General features: G+C 34.7%; 3 protein-coding genes across 3 annotated transcripts; 1 reads left to right on the forward strand and 2 right to left on the reverse strand.

Annotated features, from left to right (window-relative positions):
- The first annotated feature begins 3,729 nt into the window (after positions 1-3,729).
- LOC124925967 (autophagy-related protein 13b) lies at positions 3,730-6,570 on the forward strand. Its single transcript, XM_047466115.1, has 3 exons — positions 3,730-5,360; positions 5,439-5,623; positions 5,942-6,570. The coding sequence occupies exons 1-3, from the start codon at positions 4,149-4,151 to the stop codon at positions 6,297-6,299; spliced, it is 1,755 nt and encodes a 584-aa protein (XP_047322071.1). The 5' UTR covers positions 3,730-4,148; the 3' UTR covers positions 6,300-6,570.
- Positions 6,571-11,293: 4,723 nt separating this feature from the next.
- On the reverse strand, positions 11,294-13,353 carry LOC124926605. The gene is made up of 6 exons (XM_047466858.1): positions 13,175-13,353; positions 13,048-13,100; positions 12,597-12,647; positions 11,901-12,080; positions 11,738-11,821; positions 11,294-11,648 (listed from the first exon to the last, which is right to left on the reverse strand). Exons 1-6 carry the CDS (start codon positions 13,232-13,234, stop codon positions 11,477-11,479), a joined length of 600 nt encoding a protein of 199 aa, XP_047322814.1. The 5' UTR covers positions 13,235-13,353; the 3' UTR covers positions 11,294-11,476.
- Positions 13,354-15,072: 1,719 nt separating this feature from the next.
- LOC124925767 (chloroplastic group IIB intron splicing facilitator CRS2-B, chloroplastic-like) lies at positions 15,073-16,938 on the reverse strand. Its single transcript, XM_047465852.1, has 8 exons — positions 16,553-16,938; positions 16,320-16,404; positions 16,167-16,234; positions 15,925-15,975; positions 15,737-15,810; positions 15,592-15,650; positions 15,435-15,511; positions 15,073-15,325 (listed from the first exon to the last, which is right to left on the reverse strand). The coding sequence occupies exons 1-8, from the start codon at positions 16,760-16,762 to the stop codon at positions 15,209-15,211; spliced, it is 741 nt and encodes a 246-aa protein (XP_047321808.1). The 5' UTR covers positions 16,763-16,938; the 3' UTR covers positions 15,073-15,208.
- Between the last annotated feature and the right edge of the window lie 1,735 nt (positions 16,939-18,673).

The raw sequence follows: 18,673 nt of genomic DNA on the forward strand, positions 1-18,673 counted from the left end.
ATAAAAATCATTAATATTTTTAAAAAACATTTGTTCAAGAATATGATCAAATAGTCATAATACACACCAAACAAGAGTCTTGTCTATCGTTATACATTAATTGACTAACTAGTTCTAGTTCAACAAAGTAACTAAAATTTGAAAAAATCATAAAATAAAATTTTCATTAAAGTCAACATTCTTTAAATATCATCAATCGAGATATAATTCATATCAAATCCTTCTCCTTCATCGCTTTTCTCTTCAATGTCGGCATCAGCATCTTCTAAAACATTTGATCATTCCTTGAACAATATTGATGTAACTATTACGTTGTCTTCTTGATTTTTATCTACATATGAAATACACAAAAATGAAGAAAGGTAAAAATTCAAATCAAAACAAACTAATATATGAAGTCAAGAACATAATTAAAATTTTGTAAATAAAATTACCGATAGCATATCCATGTAACCAATTAAAGCTATAAATCATATTAGATTTTCTTTTGTTAACCCGCGGACCAACTCAAGTCCGACCCACCTAGGTCCGCGACCCGAGCGGGCTGACCCGTGTAGGTTCACTTCCTAATGAGTTGCTAATATTTCAACCCAACCCGTCTAAATTGTTTGGCGGGGCGGCCAACTCAACGAACCTAACCCAAATTGACGATTCTAGAAACCACTAACACAAAAAGAAGGAAAAAAAATTAACATAAAAGAAAGTTAATAAAATTGTTTTAAGTAGAATGTGTGAATAATATGTATATTGTTATTCTTAATATGTTTTGGATGCATTTCTAAGTTAGAATCAAATCGGTTAGGGGTGTTTAGGTTCGGTTTTTGAGTTTTCGGTTCAATTTTTTTAATTTTAATTTTTTTTAAGCAAATTCGAATTCAATCGAATATTCGGTTCAGATCAAATCCATACCATAAGATAATTTTTTTTTAAAGAGTTAACAAAATAAATAAGCTGTTAGAGATATTTTATCTACTTAAATTATAAATATATATATATATATATATATATATATATATATATATATATATATATATATATATATATATAAATAAATCATGCAAACTAAGCTTAGTTATATCTAAAAATTTAAATATATTCTTAAAGTTAGAGATGAAGTGGGTAACTGAAAAGATCACAAAGGCCAATGGTGGATAGCTAGAAAAAAAAATGAATGAAAGATTATGGATTTACTAAATTATTGGACTAGATATTAGGAATCGAAGTCATTATAATTAATATATAATATGTAATAAATTATATAATATATAATAATAAATGAATTCAATTTTCGGTTTGGTTTTCGAGTTGAAACTTAAACTCGAAAATCAAACTGAAACCGTATTTAAATTCGAATCGGTTTAGAATTCGATTTGTAAACTGAAAATATAATTCGAATTCAATTAATTTGAATTTGATTAATTTAAATTCGATTAAATATTTAGTTCAGACCAAATATTTAATACATTTAAACATTCCTGTTTAGTGGATTATTACAATTTATACTGTAGGTGTTTAACTTAATATAATTTTAATTATTAAGTTCAACTTTTATCTTATATATATTTATATGTAATTAAATAAATAAATAATAATTTAATTATTAAAATAATATATTATAATAAAATACATTTGTAGGCAACAATTTAATTGAACAAGATAATTGTTTCCTCACCGATTATTATGTCCTGGCACCAGTTGCAATTTAGGCTAGGTACAGAGTCGAACCAAATAAACACAACTGCAAAATTTGAATTTTTTAAATCTTATAACATTAGTTATATATTATTATTTATATATATAATTAAGTATAAAATAATAAAATAATAATAAATAAATAACACTAAAATAAAGTTAGGTTTATAATATTAATTCAATTATTTAATAAATAATAAAAATTTGATTTATTTTTTTGTAAAATTGAATAAAATAAAAAAAATTATAAAATTTTAAGATCATAAATTTAAAATTATAAAAGTTTGGTTAGTTTAAAAAAATTAAATCAGATTCCTAAAATAATAAGATGGACTTTATTTGTTTGACCATTTTTTTTTTCACTTTTAATAATTGCATTTATGAGTTTTGTTTGTCCTTTTACAGTTTTTTATTTAATTTAGAATAAGTTGTGTTAGTTTACTCAGAAAAATAAAGTTGGAGCCCTGTCACTTTTTCATGGGCCGCAACACATTGTATAACCACTAAGAGAAAATTTGGGCTTTCATTATATGTGTATTATTATTTTAGATTTGAAAAAAAATCTTATTATTTAGTATAAAATATTATATAATCAACAATTCATACAAAATTACTCTTAAACTAACTTTGTTTTAGAGGTGAAATATATAATCTTATCAAATAGTGCAATGATCTGGATTATAAAAAAAAAGAAAAAGATGAAGACAAGAGATCTAATAAAGAGAATATATAAGTGATAAACTATAAATACCACAATTCAACAATGCTCACATATTAGAGTGCCCCTTTTATTAGTATTACATAGAATAATAATCAAAATAACTCTATTGTAAATTATTTATATTGATGAGATTATATAAAAACTTTAAAAAAAAAAAGAAAAGTTTTTTAGAATTTTAACAAACTCAAACTCATTATCTTTTGAACATGTGAATTTTGTATATTTAATCACTAACTTATGCTTTTCTAATATTATATATTTATGACATGTTTGATCTTCAATTTATTGATTTAGCTAGTCTAATTGGATTTAAAAGAGATTAAACATTAAGATGAATTATTCTCCTAACAAAGTTTTGATACTAGTATATCACAAGTATTATGAACAAAATATTATACGTTAGCAAGACATAAATAATTTTAATGTAGGTATTGTTATAATTTGTTTACTAAGTTAGTTTTGTATGTATAATTTATGTTGGGAGAAATTTTAAAAGTTAAAATATTTTATCCAAAATCTCGTTAGTTTGATGAAGTTAGTTTGTATTATAGGAGTAACCGATATCTAAAATCTCTTATAAAGTATGACTCAGAGTATGTAATTCATTGGGTAATATTGGAGTCCTTAATTAGTTGTTGAAAAATTTGGAATAACACGGTTAATATGACACACCTAGATTTTTTTTAATTATCCCGATTATTTTCTAATGGACTATCTCGCTGGAAAAAAACTGTTGAACATTCGATGATCGTAGTCGTCCGATTTGTATCATTTATATTTTTATTATTACGATATTTTTTATATTCATTTGGGAAGTCGATGGATTCAGTGAGTTAGTTGCATTCTTGAAAATTGTGTTTGTGTTTTTGTTTGGTTCATATTTTATGATTTTTTTATCTTTTATTTTTTCTAATGAGATACATGTATAGTTATTTTATTAACAAATCTTATACAAACAATTCTATTATATGTATATATACAATGTCTATAAAAAGAAGACAAATATTTGTTTTTGTTAAAAGAACAATTTTTAATATGTTCACTTTCAATTGAATGCCTTGAGACTTAGGACATGGAATGGAAGTCACCAATTTATGTTGGAAATTTGTAATTGCAATAAATTAAAAGATATGGGTCGGTTTGTAAATTGTAAAGAAGGAATTAATGAAATAAAGTAAAAGAAAAGGAAAGGAAAATATCGAGTCTCCTGCTATGCCTCCTCAGATTGCAGATAGATGATAGTTGATGATAATGACTTGATCAATTGTAATCACCGTTGGAATGAATTCTTTAAGTATATGTATGATTCACGAACCTCCTCTAACTTTAGATTCATCAAAATTTACTACTTGCAAAATATTTGGACCAACTCTCCCTTCCAACCTGCAAGTTATCCATCCTTCTTCCTCTTTGCTTTCGCCGCTAAGTTGACCTATCTTTAGGGTTCTTCTTCATATTCAAACAATACCCACTACAAATCTCTTCTCTTTTTTTGCAACCTGTACACTTGAGGACGTTTCCAATCCAGACTAGTGAGTTACGTCTTTCCACTACTTCTTTTGCTTTATTGACTTGTTAGACACTTGAAAGGCTTCTTGGGTTTTCCTTCCATTTGATTTTGTAACTCGAGTTGCTTCATTTTGTCTGTCATCTATATTGTTATCTGCTTCCACTGGATTTGGATTCACTAAGACTGCAACTTTAGGGTTCTTATATCTATATATATTTTTTGACGATGACATCTTCTCATGGCAATACACAATCAGAACCCGCGAAATCTGAACAGATAATCACTGAATTCTTCGCGAAAAGTCTTCAAATAATACTCGAATCCAGGTGCCCTTTTGTCTCATCGCGTAATTTCAGTGGTGAACAAATGATTTCCTCTCCCGCATCATCTTCCTCATCATCATCAAGTGTTAGACCAAGAGACAGATGGTTCAATTTAGCTTTGAAGGATTGTCCTGCAGCTCTTGAGAACATAGATTTCTGGCGTCAAACTAATTTCGACCCGATGGTTGTTGATATCATTTTGGTACGAAGAGGAGAAAATGATTGGGACCCTTCCAGTTGTGATCGAAGTGAGAAGATAATAGAAAGATGGGTTGTGCAGTATGAGAGTCGTAGTAAAGGAGGATCTGCTGATTGTTCTTCATCATCATCATCATCCAAGAGACCATCAAGTAGCACTAGCTTACATTCCTTGTATAAGAAATCAATATTGCTTTTGAGATCGTTGTATTCGACAGTGAGGCTCTTACCTGCTTACAAGCTCTTCCGCGAATTGAATTCCACCGGCCAAATCCTCACATTCAACCTTGCTCATCGAGTCTCCATCTTTGTTGAGCCATTCACCCATAAACAGGAATCAGAAATGCAACAATTTTTGTTCACACCAGTAGAGACCTTTTCTGGTAGGCTTAGTCTTTCAGTATTTTATCATTCCTCCGTTTCAGAAACGAATTCTGAGCCGACAACACCCATTTCCCCTCAGTTTATACAACATTATATAGGAAGTCCAATGGCTGATCCACTTAAGAGATTCCCATCACTTCCTGGTCCAAGTTCATTTGAAAGACGTCACAGCTGGAGTTATGACCTCTATGGTGCATCTCCACCTTCATCCATACCATCACCTTCTCCAACACACTCTGATTCTCGAGCTCTTATTCCGAAACCTACTTCCCATTTTCTTCCTCCATCAAATTTGCCACCTCAACGTCTGAAGAGCAATGCAATTTACGATGAGTATTTGCCTTCTCCAGTTTTTTCGCCGTCTCCTTCTCCTTCACCTCCTCCATACTTGTTTGGTAATGTTTCCCTTCTACGGTCTGAAAGTGCTCCACTTAGCATACCATCGTCTCGGCTTGGCATCGTGAGGACTGGTGCTTCTTCCAGGTCAGACCGAACTGCATTGGCTCTGAGCGGCTCTACTGTTGTTGACAAGGTATTGTGCGTGTCTGTAATCTGTATGATGATTGGTTATGTATTTCTCTTACCTGCATGCCTACCTTTGTCTTTGCAGCAATACCCATATGGGAATTCTGAATCAGGAAGATATTCAGTAGTGAAGTTTTCGTCCAACAGCTCACCGCAGAAATCACTTTCAGGATGTTCTAGTAGGATGTCGTTCCAAGATTATTTTGATGACTCTGTCGAGTTTTCTGGTCCATTTGTCGTCGATGAAGATTTGATTGACCCTAACAGCAGGTTTGTTTGTATCTGATACATATTCTTCCGATGATGATCTTCAAATATTTATCCTCTTTGACATTTTTTGTGTTTTAGCTTTGTAACTAAGACAATTCCAAATCCCTTGTTTGTTTGATAACTTAAAACAAGGAATTAGAATTGCATTGGAAATTTAATATTTATGATTCTTCAAGTTCAATTACATCATTCTTACTTCTGAAATTTCTTATAAAATTGGAATTATATTTAGTTTTTTCATTCATAATCCAAGTTTCCTTATCGTTTTGGCATATTCATATAAATGATGGCTAACAATGCTTGTCATTCGATGATCAGACCGGGATCTTTTGATCAGAAAGGGAATCTATGTGGGGCGGTTGAGCCAGGAGGAGGCAGGAAGAACCAAGATGCTGCAGTTGGTGCTCTTGTATGTATGCTGAAGAAAGCACCACCACTTCGTCAGGACCTCTCTCATTCTCAGAACTTCTCATCTGAGCCCGTAAATTCAAATTCTCATTATTCCAGAGCAGCAGCAGCACATAATCCAATGGGCAAGGCGGTGGCGTCATCAGAAGCGGCTTCTGGGCATGGGTTTGGAAGGACGACAGCTGATGCATTAGAAGAGCTGCGTAGCTATAGGGAGATGAAAGATCTTTTGGTTAGCCAAGGTACTACTACAAAGACACGCCCATAGTATGTATATATATAGTATTGCCCGGTCTCGAGAGATTGATTTGCCTTATAATGGGACTTGTGAATATATAACAGCATTTTGGTTGTTTTGAGCTCCATAGAAATCGTTTTGATTTTTCTTTGTGGTGGCGGTTGCTCTTTTATTCAATGGTGGGTATTGTTAAGCAAGTGAATTTATGTACATATATGTGTATGTATGTATAGTATTCCTGTGATGATATCCTAACTAAATGTATAGTGTATTTGTATGTGAATTAGGCATATATGCTTTGTTCTATGTTGATGTCCAACCTTTAAAATAACTAGAGCTATAGTGTATGTTTCACAAGAAAGACATTTGTAAATAATATTCTATCGAAAGAACTTTTATTTTGAAATGTGCAATGTGCATGTGTTTGGCATTTACTGTAAAAAGAGATGAGATTGGGATGGCAACTCAAACTGAGCCTGATCAGCCTCCCGATTAGCATCTCTAGGTTATTGAGGAGTCTGAGAATATTGGTCATGACGGCTTACTAAACTGATGAACAACACCTCCCGATTTAGGGTGCGAAACATATTCTTCTGCATCGAGATGGAGGATCATGAATGTTGAAGTTTGGGCAACTTTGGTGGATCTATGCAAGAACGTAAACTTCTAATTGTAACAAAAGAATTTTTTACAGCAAGACAAGACATGTTAGATGGTTTTAAAAACATGTCCAATGTCTACTTTTTGTTTAGTTCATTATGTCAGCTAAGTGTCACGTCCCATTTTTATGGGGTGCAAACATCGAGCCACAAGATGTACTTCCATGATATTCCAGAATGCAAGTCTATGTAATCTGTGCTCAAGGGACTTGTGCACAGATACGAGGGACCGTGTGGGGAATGTTTCAAGGAAGAGGTTGAAGAGTATCAAGCCAAAGTCGAACCGAGTACGGCCACGACTAAGGTGGGGGAGTATGTCGCGGCCCATTAGAGTCACGACCCAATCCAGGGGATGTCGAGGCTCATTAGAGTCTTGGTCTGATAGTGCGCTAATCTTGTTAGCCCAAAGGGAGGCCCAGTTGCCTACGTGGGCCCAGCGAATCTTCTAATCAAGGAAGAGATTAGAATATAATCTAATTAAGGAAGGGATTGAAAGATATATTCTAATCAAGGAAGGGATTAGAATATATATTCTAATTAAAGAAGAAATTACTAGAGATATTCTAAATTAGGTAGGGATATTCTTGCTATGGAAGGAATATCCTAAATTAGTGTAATTAAATTGTAATTAGACGTAATTCCTAATTTAACACATGTAAGTCCTATAAATACCCTGAAGGTATTTCATTGTAATTATCAAGCATTCTTTCAATATATTCTTATTCTCAAGAGTTTTCTCTCTCTAAGTTCTTTCTTGCGTTTGAGTTCTTCTTGCATTGTGTTTAGAAAGGCTTTCTAAGCTAGAATCAGGGTTGATTTAGCTTAGTGCCGCACGGGTCGAATTTTAGCCCGTGACAAGTGGTATCAGAGCAAGGTTGTATTTCCGCATTCAAGCTGCAAGAAATGGATTCACGAACTACCGTCACTAAGGTTCCGACCGACCAACATAAGGACAAGGGATCCAAGAGGGATAAGTCCGTCGAGAGAGGTGCTGCCATGGAAGCGCGGGTGACCCGGCTTGAAGAAGGCATGAGCGATCACCAAGAAGCTCTCGAAGTGTTTAGCGCGGTGGCCGAGAAGGTGACGATGTTGGACGAGGGTGCTGAAAAGTTGGAGAATGAGTTAATGGGGATCATTAACGGTTCGAATCGTAGCATTCGTGATGAAGTGCTAGGATTGGTTCGAGGGGAGGTTAATGACATCTGCCAGAAGGTGCTTGATCCAATCCGGGGAGAAGTCCATGCAATGGTTGAGACTCTTAAGAGGGAGATCTTGGAGAGGCTAGAATCGATGGAAAGACGGATTGCGAGGAATGGAGGGGAACACAGAGGTGCGGCACCTCAACGGATGGATGTTCCTAAGCCAACTCCATTCAAAGGATCGAGGAGTGCAAGGGAAGTGGAGGACTTCCTTTGGAACATGGAGAGGTACTTTCGAGCATCAAGCATACTTGATGATCGTGACAAGTTGGAGACAACACCTTTCTTTCTACAAGAGATGGCATTGCTGTGGTGGAGGAGGCGAGAAGGAGATATTGAGCGAGGGACCTTGAGGATGGAAACATGGGAAGACTTCAAGACCGAGTTCAAACGTCAATTCTTCCCAGAGAATGCCGAGTACGAAGCTAGGAAAAGGTTGAGTCAACTTGTGCACAAAGGGACCATCAAGGAGTATGTGAAGGAATTCCAGGAGTTGATGCTCGAGTTACCCAGTCTAACGGAACAGGAGGCACTGTTCGCGTTTGTTAACGGCCTAAAGACTTGGGCACAGTTGGAGCTGCAAAGGGCCAAGGTGCGGGACGTTTCCGAGGCAATAACGGTTGCAGAAAGACTGATAGAGCTCAAAGTGTCGGTGGACAGGCCAAAGTTCATCAGGTATGATGAGGAAGAAGGTGGGGGAGACCGCCCACAGGACCAGGAGAAAGGTGGGGGAGACCGCCCATCTAAGAAGGGGCATGCACATAAAAACTCAGGGAGGCAAGCCGATTACTCGGGTAAGCCAATAACCTGTCATATTTGTGGTGCTCATAATCACATAAAGTTTATGTGCCCGTTTAAGGGGGAAAAGGTTGCAGCAGTTAAAGAAACTGAGTTCTCTGATGAGGAAGAAGAGACTCAAATAGGATCCTTAAGACTGCTCAATGCCGTGAAGACTAGTGTTGCGAAGCCGGACAAGGGAACAAGGAGGGGCTCTTTGTTTGTGGAAGCTTGGATCGGGGGAAAGCGCATCAAGGCACTAGTAGACACAGGGGCTACGCACAACTTCATGCGAGAAGGAGTAGCCAAGGTGTTGGGTCTGCGGATCAGCCCAACAAGAGGGACGGTGAAGTCCTTCGATGTAGCCAAGCCGGTAAATGGGGAGGCTAGGAGAGTGCACACCAGGATCGGAGGCTGGAATGGGACAGTCTCATTTACCTTGGTCCCAATGGAAGACTACGACGTAGTGTTGGGACTCGAATGGTGCGATCAGGTACGCGCTTGCATAATGCCTTATTCTGATTCCTTAATCATTTTGGATCACGGGAAGACTAGCGTGATTCCAACAAGGAGAGAATCAGAGGGAATAAGCAGGTTCTCGGCGATGCGATTCGTTCGAGGTCGCAAATGTGGTAAAGAGATATTTGCCACTTTTGCCAAGATGGATGATGGGGACGGGTCCAAGGGAAAAGAAGAAGTACCCGAGGAAGTCCAGATAGCGTGTGTCGAAGCCTTCGAGGGGCTCAAGGACAAAGACAACACACAACCATCAGATCCACAAGGTTTGGCCACAGGCAACGTGGGCCAAAGTTAGTCTGCCTTCACTCACACCAAGTCCGTGGGAAAGGAAGCAGGTCGTGCTCAGGCATATTCAGAGGGAGACACCGAGAATATGAAGAGAGGGGCAGATCTGAGAGGGTGTGCAGTTACGAAAGGGGACGATGGAAAGGGGGAAGTGTCCCCCGCAATTGTTGAAGTTTATGCGGTCTGTGCTCAAGGGGCTTGTGCGCAGATTCAAGGGACCATGTTCAATCGAGAGATGTGTGGGAAACGTCTTATATCGGTTAAGGCTGGCGACCATAAGTGCACCCAATGCCGTGACGTGCAAAGGGGGAGGAAGAGCGCTCAGGGGATGCCAGAAAGAAGATCACCATGCATTGGTCTAGGGTCGTGCCGAGGACGGCCACGACTTAGGCGGGGGAGTATGTCACGTCCCATTTTTATGGGGTGCAAACATCGAGCCACAAGATGTACTTCCATGATATTCCAGAATGCAAGTCTATGTAATCTGTGCTCAAGGGACTTGTGCACAGATACGAGGGACCGTGTGGGGAATGTTTCAAGGAAGAGGTTGAAGAGTATCAAGCCAAAGTCGAACCGAGTACGGCCACGACTAAGGTGGGGGAGTATGTCGCGGCCCATTAGAGTCACGACCCAATCCAGGGGATGTCGAGGCTCATTAGAGTCTTGGTCTGATAGTGCGCTAATCTTGTTAGCCCAAAGGGAGGCCCAGTTGCCTACGTGGGCCCAGCGAATCTTCTAATCAAGGAAGAGATTAGAATATAATCTAATTAAGGAAGGGATTGAAAGATATATTCTAATCAAGGAAGGGATTAGAATATATATTCTAATTAAGGAAGAAATTACTAGAGATATTCTAAATTAGGTAGGGATATTCTTGCTATGGAAGGAATATCCTAAATTAGTGTAATTAAATTGTAATTAGACGTAATTCCTAATTTAACACATGTAAGTCCTATAAATACCCTGAAGGTATTTCATTGTAATTATCAAGCATTCTTTCAATATATTCTTATTCTCAAGAGTTTTCTCTCTCTAAGTTCTTTCTTGCGTTTGAGTTCTTCTTGCATTGTGTTTAGAAAGGCTTTCTAAGCTAGAATCAGGGTCGATTTAGCTTAGTGCCGCACGGGTCGAATTTTAGCCCGTAACAAAAGAATTTTTTACAGCAAGACAAGACATGTTAGATGGTTTTAAAAACATGTCCAATGTCTACTTTTTGTTTAGTTCATTATGTCAGCTAAGGCTTAGGTGGTGTAAGTGTGTAACACATCTTATCAAATAATCTAGTTGATTAAGTACAATTCATAACTATTATTTATAATAACTAATTATTTAAATTCAAATTAAACCAAATGAAGTTAAGAATTTAAATTAAATTGATAATTATATATGAATTAATTCAATTATCTAATAAGAGTGTTCGAAAACAACTTTTAACTCCTAAAAGTTAATCAAATTACATATATAGGTTAAAATAATATATACATATTTTCATGATAACATGGCTACACCAACCTTAGTTGTATACACTAGATATCTGAAAATGGTGTAAAATTGAGCAATTGAAAATGGTGTAAAATGGAGCATCTCAAGATGATTAAAATATTATAAAAAACCAATAAAAGATGTTAATAGTTGATCTGAAGAGATGTTGGAACAAAACATTTCCAATGTGCATATCATAATCAAGCTAAGGGGAATGAATGTCTTCCATCCTCAAAAATGACATCTTTCCTTTAAGAAGACAACATACAAAAAATATTAGAAGCCTTCACCGCTGCTTACTCAACAAGAGAGATGTTGAAAGCAGGCGTAGCGCTTGGTTGGAGTTATTCAAAACAGTTGAAGATCTTGGAACTTGCATCTTCCTCTTCTTCAAGAACTCCAAGGAATCATTTAAGCACCGACTGGGTGGTAAGTCCTTCAGAATGATCGGATCAGACCTGTCATAAGCATTAAACACAAATTAATCCATATAAATTCTCAACGAATTTGAAGTTTGCATAATTTGGGATCAGACCAATTTCCTCACCCAGATGTCTTAAGTTTTTTCTTCCTTGATGATTTCAATCGTTTCTCTTCTATTTCTTCCTCAGAATCTGACAGGAAAACATGCCTGCAAGAAAGGAAAAAACATCTCCTTTAAGTGACTACTAATTAACTAGTACAAGAAAAGTCATTTTAGAAAGTTATACTTCTCTTGAGCTGCAAGAAGGTTGACTATTTCATCAGGGAGCATTCCTTCCTTGCTAGGTTTGGACTCCTCCTGGTGTGTTTCAATCTCTCCATCTTGTGTGTCTGCATTTAATCGTGACCGTTTCGGTGTTCTCCTCTCTGCCCATTTCTTACGACGTTCTTTATCTGTAACTACCACCCTGCATATCAAGTATCCAATATTTAAAACTTCTTTCAATGACATTAACACAATTTGAGATATAGCATACAGACCATGTTTCATGTTTTCTTCAGTTATGATTATTGAAAGATGCTATCTTAGGAGAAAAAAAAGTATTTGGGTTAAATGACTAAACTATCTGTTGTATGTAATATTTTAAGATCATAAAAACTAATATAAGAGAATTTTAGTTGATGATTGTATAAGTGGTTATATGGATTAATCAAAACAAGGCCTTGGTGTTTAAAACTTCTTCTGTGACAGTAACACATTTTGGCATGCTATTGCAGAAGTATTACTAATCCATATTAAAAGTATTTTGAACCCTAATTTTTTATTCCAAATGTATGCATACGATAAAAAGACAGCAACTGGTTCATTATTTAGGGTTATCTACAGACCCAGATTCAATTTGTGCATGAACATAATGAATGATCTAAATAACATAAGGCAGAAAAGTGTTGAAGCCATTTAGCTATCTAGTAGGGAGGTATACCTCTTCGGAATGCCTTTCTCCCATACTAGAACCGAAGAACTTGATTTGCTCCTGCAGAATTAATTTAGAAATGTGAACATCAAACAACAAAGGAAGACAGTATGGATTCATATATATATCTAGAAGGAGCTGAAAGAGATATCATAGAGTTGGATATGCATTCTCATCCATTAATAACATGTTATGATTCTCAAACTCCATACATGCCTACTACAAGATAGAGGTAATATTTTGAAGATCAATTTCAGAAAAGGTCTTAGAAGTCATATAACTTCTCAAAGATAACCTCCGCAAGAGAATAGGGAGGGTTCCACACTTACAATAAGAACATAATTAGTATATCAACAGGAATTACAAGCTAAAGTTCAAATCTTCTCTATGAAAGTAGCAAATACAAAAGACCTCAATCAATAATTTCTAGTGCCGGATAAGGAGAGAATGAGAAGAGTACCTGGCTTTACTTTCTTTCTGGGCAGTTTGTATTTGAACATCTTGTTGCAATCCCTATAAGAATTAATATATGAACAAACTATCTATACCCTTCATATAACATATCTCAGCTTAACTGACTAACATACCTGTTCGGCGGTGAACTCCTCTGGGGCATCGGATTCGCTGTCTTCTTCAATTCTCGACATTATTATTTGACGAACGAAGAATAAATCTTTTACTCTCTCCGGACCACCGAAAGAGTTGAGACTTACGATTCAACAAGGAATGTGAAAATTTTATGTGCCGTCGTCAACAGATAACTAGGGTTTTCAGTCTCAGACCATCTCTTTTTATTTCGTTCGGATTTTAGGTTATTTAAATAATAACTTTTTTTTTCAGATTTAAATTATAAAAAAAATAGTTTTATTTATTTATTTACAAATAAATAAAGAAATAATAACTCAAACCAAATCCGCCTTTGTTTTCAAAAATCAAATCAATTGGAATAAAATTAAAATAACAATTTATTTTAGAAAAATAATAAATCTACTTAATAGTATTTCTTTATTTTATTACAAATTTTCTTTATTAATTCATTAATATTTTTTTTTAACGAAATTCATAAAATAATAAAATAAAATAAAACTAGTATAATTCATTATTATTATTATTATTAATATATTCAAATCACAGGTAATAAAATAAAATAAAACTATATATAATTTATTAATATTTTTTTAACGAAATCCATAAAATAATAAAATAAAACTATATATAATTCATTATTATTATTATTATTATTATTATAACTAGGGTTTTAAGTCTGGCCAACTCTTTTTATTTCGGCATTTTATGGATTTTAGGTTATTTAAATGATATATTTTTCTTTTCAGATTTAAATTATAAAAAATTTAGTTTTATTTATTTACAAATAAATAAATAACTCAAACCAAACCAGCACTTATTTTCAAAAATCCAAAATCAATTGAAATAAAATTAAAATTACAAGTAATTACAATTTATGTTTAGAAAAATAATAAATCTACTTAATAGTATTTCTTTATTTTATTACAAATTTTCTCTGTTAATTCATTAATATTTTTTTAACAAAATTCATAAAATAATAAAATAAAATAAAACTATATATAATTCATTATTATTATTATTAATATATTCAAATCACATAATTATTTGTTTATTTCGTCGTAAATCTTAATATACGAAACAATTAAATGATTTCATACGGGTGAAGTGAAACTTAGATGGAGTTGTTCCAATTGAGTTATGCCGAGAGAAATTATTGAAGTTTAGGGTTATAATAAGATTTCTTTTTTTGGGTGGAATGCGATTTACTGTGGAATTTTTACCGATGATAGATGTATGCGTAAGAGTCTTATCTTAGTTAGTCGAATCGTTTGTGTCTCAAAGAAGTGAGAACAGTCACTCATCTTCTTTTAAATTGTAATAGTGTCGCTCATATTTAGAGTTTTCTTTGGACCATTACTCATTGGTTATGTTTAGAGTTTTCTTTGGACCATTACTCATTGGTTATGTCAGGAATCACTGCTGTATGTTGGGAACTGTGGATTGAAGCGGCTAAAATTGTGGGTATGAGACAACGAGACTATGTCACTATTATTTTATAGTGGGTAATTTGGTTATAGATGAATAGTACAACCTTCAAAATCACAAACGACAATTACGAATCCTTCATAATACTGTGATCCTGACATATTTTTTTAATCAATTACGGATCTTGACATTTTTTTTAATTAAGGAGAATTAATCTCAAATCATCTCACCTTATATAAGAATTATTTGAAAAGCTGTTCTTTTGGAATCACTTTACATACATTAATTGTGTTATAATTTTGATGTCGTGGTTAAACAAAATATATTTATATATAGATATTTACCTTATGCCATGAAATCCTAGCTTTCAAAATTTTAAAAAGAAAAGAGAAAAAAAATCCCTTAAATTATAATTATCCTTAATAATTTACATGATCAATATTTTATAAAATTGCAACTAAATCCATGCATCTATGTAAATAATTACTAGTGCTTAAACAAAATTGCTTGTATACATGAAAATGAATACAAGAAACAAAACATTTTAAGATTTCAACTAAGAAGACTGATTATGTAATGTAAACATCAAGGAATGAATACAATTGATATTAAACTTTATGGAATTTATACTTCTGCTGCAGATTAAATCTATTGATATTTCCATTGAATCCATTAATCACTAGATTCCTCACAGCCTCTCCACCTTGCAGCAATGATTCATCAACCTGCACACACACACAGACAACTATAAATTGATCTTGGGTAACATATACACTAATTCAACAGTTTTATCAAAGAAAAATAAATCTTTTAGATCATAAATGTGTTCTACACCTGCTTCCGCTCAGATATGCTGAACTTCTGCAATAGAAAAGCTTTCATGTCCATTGTACCAGGAGGATTTCCAATGCCTGAACCGTCCAAAAGTTTTAAAAATGGAATTGACAGCATATAATATAAAACTACAACAAGAACAAAAAGAACACCAAACCTATGCATAGCCGTGGAAAAATACGACAACCATCCAAGTGATCTATCACGCTTTTTACTCTGTTGGTTTGTCGGAGAGATTCAATATCCAAAACCACACTGTTTCATTTTTATTCTGAAAATGCTACATTATATAAAAAGATTACCCATTGTGATGACCATGTCCTCCTTTCTGTTGAAGTCTCAAGACGCCATTTGGAAGGCTCATCTCATCATAAACCTGTAACAGAAGCCAGGAAACAGATTCTCAATGTTTCAGTAGGAGAAGAAGAATGAACTTGTTTCTTCTTCAAGAACTAAATTATGGTGAATGAAAAAGTTGTTTGCTGCTTACTAGTAAGATGTGCCGCAAGGGTACTTGATAGTATGTAGCTAATGGTCCAACCTTAAGGAGATAACAAAAAAGAAAAGGAAACAGTTAATTTTATCGATATGATGGCAAAGAATTTGATGGGTATTTGGCCATAAACTCCATCGTCCCCAATTCCCCTATCTTTCTACTACTTGCATAAACACATAATGAAAAGAAAAGGAATGATAGCAGATGAAGAAAGAAGGAAGGAAGGAGAAACAAACAGATTCTCCACTAAAGTTCATATATGTTTGAGGCTTCACTAACAAAACTGGCACTTCCCCAAAAGAACCTGCAACATTAGCAGCCAAGAACTCACTTTGATCAACAAATAAGACACAAAGAACAGTATTATGAACACACTAAATAACAGAAACCTATTCCAATCAATGCCTTTGACTGTATGGTGTTCATCACAACGCCAGCTGTTTTAGAAATGTGATCAATCATCTCAAATCCCACCTGAAACCCACAACCATTATGATGTAAATCATCAAAAAGAAAACAGATTTGCCTCACAAAACTAAAAGCAACAACATATATCAAACATATAAACCTCAAATTAGTGTGCAAAGACATCAAAATAAACTAAATTAGTAAGTAGGATTACATTGTGGCGAGTGCCGTGATATTTGCTTCCAGGGTTCCCCAGACCAACAATCAGCCATGGGGTATATTCCACCTTGATTCCATTCGGCTCTACCAACGAAGCGGAGACGTGAAGACTGGTTGGAGTTGAACGTTTTCGAGAAGGGTAATAGTGATTATTAAGTGGGTAAGAAGGTGTGCAGGACTTGAGGGGAGATAAAGCAAACAACATTGACCCGTTAGTGAATCCAGCATCAAGCAAAGCAAGATAAATGAATTGATTCAACAAACCGATGAGAAGATTCAAAATTGGTGTTATAAGTTCAGTAGAAATTAGAAAGAGAGGGAGAGAAGAAAGAGGGATTTTTCTGTGTCCATTGAAGAAAGGATAAACCCCATAAGACTTGTTTGAGTTGAGATATTATTATTAGTCTAAGGATGGAGGGATAACTGTTTCACTTTATCCCTCAGCTTTCTTTTTACCTTTAATTTACTCTCTTTAAACTCTAATTTTACTACTTTTCTCCTCAAACCATATAAATCATTTTATTTTGCCACTCTATCATCTATCACAGGGAAATTTGACGAAATAACTCTCGTAAGAAGGGTTATTTCCAAATTTAACCTAGGCCAAATAATTTTTTCAAATTTAACCTTTTATCTATGGAAAAAGACATTTTTGTCCTCAAATTTAAAAAATAAAATAAAATCAGTTTGTTTCTTTCTCCCTTCAGTTTTTCCTCCCTCTCCTCTTTTCATATTTCCAAACCACCTCCTCCCCGACGACGACCGATCCAAGCCCACGACCCACCTCTCCCCGACGATGATCCAAGCAACGAAACCCCACGTCTTCAACATTCAGGTTAGTTTTCTGTATTTCCGTTGACTTCGTCGCCTTCGTCGTTTCATCGCTGAAATGGAATAATGTTTAGGGTTTCGTCGTTTAGAGTCTAGGGTGTAGGTTAGGTCGTGGATGAATGGTTTTAGAGCTTGGTTGATTGGTTTTACGGGGGAATATACATCTGACAAAGGCGACGAAGGCGACAGATGCATCATCGTCTGCAACAACCTTCGACAGATGCATTTTAAACCCAAAACGATTTAGTCAGCCTTCGACGATGCATTTTAAGCCTGATTTTGTTGGATCGTTCTTCGCAGCGATGATCGTTCTTCGTTCTGCTTGGATCGTCGTCGAGGGCTCGGATATGTCGTCGGGAGCTCGAACAGTCGTCGAGGGTTGGGGGAGCGGTGGGGTTTCGTGGCTTGGATCGTCGTCGGGGAGAGGTGGATCGTGGGCTTGGATCGGTCGTCGTCGGGGGCTCGAACAGTCGTCGGGGGTCGGTGGAGCAGTGGGGTTTCGTGGCTTGAATCGTCGTCGGGGAGAGGTGGATCGTGGGCTTGGATCGGTCGTCGTCGGGGAGGAGGCGGTTTGGAAATATGAAAAGATGAGAGGGAGGGAAAACTGAAGGGGAGAAGGAAATAAACTGATTTTTTTTTAATTTGAGGGTAAAAATGTCTTTTTCCATAGACAAAAAGTTAAATTTGAAAAAATTATTTGGCCTATGCTAAATTTGGAAATAACCCTATCTTATGAGGGTTATTTCGTCAAATTTCCTTATCATATCATGCTACTGTATTACTGTTATTTTACCCTTTTTTTTCTTCACGAAGTTTGTAAAGCAATTGTTATTGTAAAATTTTAATTTTAAATATTTTAAATAAAATTCAAACTCATACTTTTTAATTTTTTAAGTAACTTTTACCACGATATGTTTTAAAGATTATAACGTACTACTTTTCTAAATTATAACTATTGTAGAATTATATTGAAAGGAAACAATTTTAAAAATGAGTAGTAGTAAATCAATGAAAATACTTGATTTGCTACTTGATTGAAAATTTGTTGCTGATAGTCAAATTAATTATAATTAATTAATTTAATTTTTATTTTATTAATATTTTATTTTATATATTATTTACTATTTAAGTATTAGACTTTATGTAATTAAGAACATACAATCAATAAAAATTATTATTTTCTCTCTCTCAAAAATTATACAACTATTCTAAACCCAATAAAATAGATACATGGTCAAATTAAGTATTATAGGTCACCCCACTCAACCACTCTTAAGAATATGAT

This window comes from Impatiens glandulifera, chromosome 2 (genome assembly GCF_907164915.1).
Source record: "Impatiens glandulifera chromosome 2, dImpGla2.1, whole genome shotgun sequence".
NCBI classification, from domain to species: Eukaryota; Viridiplantae; Streptophyta; class Magnoliopsida; order Ericales; family Balsaminaceae; genus Impatiens; species Impatiens glandulifera.

What these genes read in the sequence shown, in the direction of transcription:
- LOC124925967 (XM_047466115.1), top strand. Translation starts at nt 4,149, where the DNA reads ATGACATCTTCTCATGGCAATACACAATCAGAACCCGCGAAATCTGAA. An exon ending in GCTCTACTGTTGTTGACAAG is followed by an intron (nt 5,361 to 5,438) that starts GTATTGTGCGTG and finishes TTGTCTTTGCAG; the next exon opens with CAATACCCATATGGGAATTC. An exon ending in TTGATTGACCCTAACAGCAG is followed by an intron (nt 5,624 to 5,941) that starts GTTTGTTTGTAT and finishes TTCGATGATCAG; the next exon opens with ACCGGGATCTTTTGATCAGA.
- LOC124926605 (XM_047466858.1), bottom strand. Translation starts at nt 13,234, where the DNA reads ATGTCGAGAATTGAAGAAGACAGCGAATCCGATGCCCCAGAGGAGTTC. An exon ending in AGGAGTTCACCGCCGAACAG is followed by an intron (nt 13,101 to 13,174) that starts GTATGTTAGTCA and finishes TAATTCTTATAG; the next exon opens with GGATTGCAACAAGATGTTCA. An exon ending in AAAAAACTTAAGACATCTGG is followed by an intron (nt 11,649 to 11,737) that starts GTGAGGAAATTG and finishes TGCTTATGACAG; the next exon opens with GTCTGATCCGATCATTCTGA.
- LOC124925767 (XM_047465852.1), bottom strand. Translation starts at nt 16,762, where the DNA reads ATGTTGTTTGCTTTATCTCCCCTCAAGTCCTGCACACCTTCTTACCCA. An exon ending in TGAACTTTAGTGGAGAATCT is followed by an intron (nt 15,976 to 16,166) that starts GTTTGTTTCTCC and finishes TATCTCCTTAAG; the next exon opens with GTTGGACCATTAGCTACATA. An exon ending in CCTTGCGGCACATCTTACTA is followed by an intron (nt 15,811 to 15,924) that starts GTAAGCAGCAAA and finishes CTTCTGTTACAG; the next exon opens with GTTTATGATGAGATGAGCCT.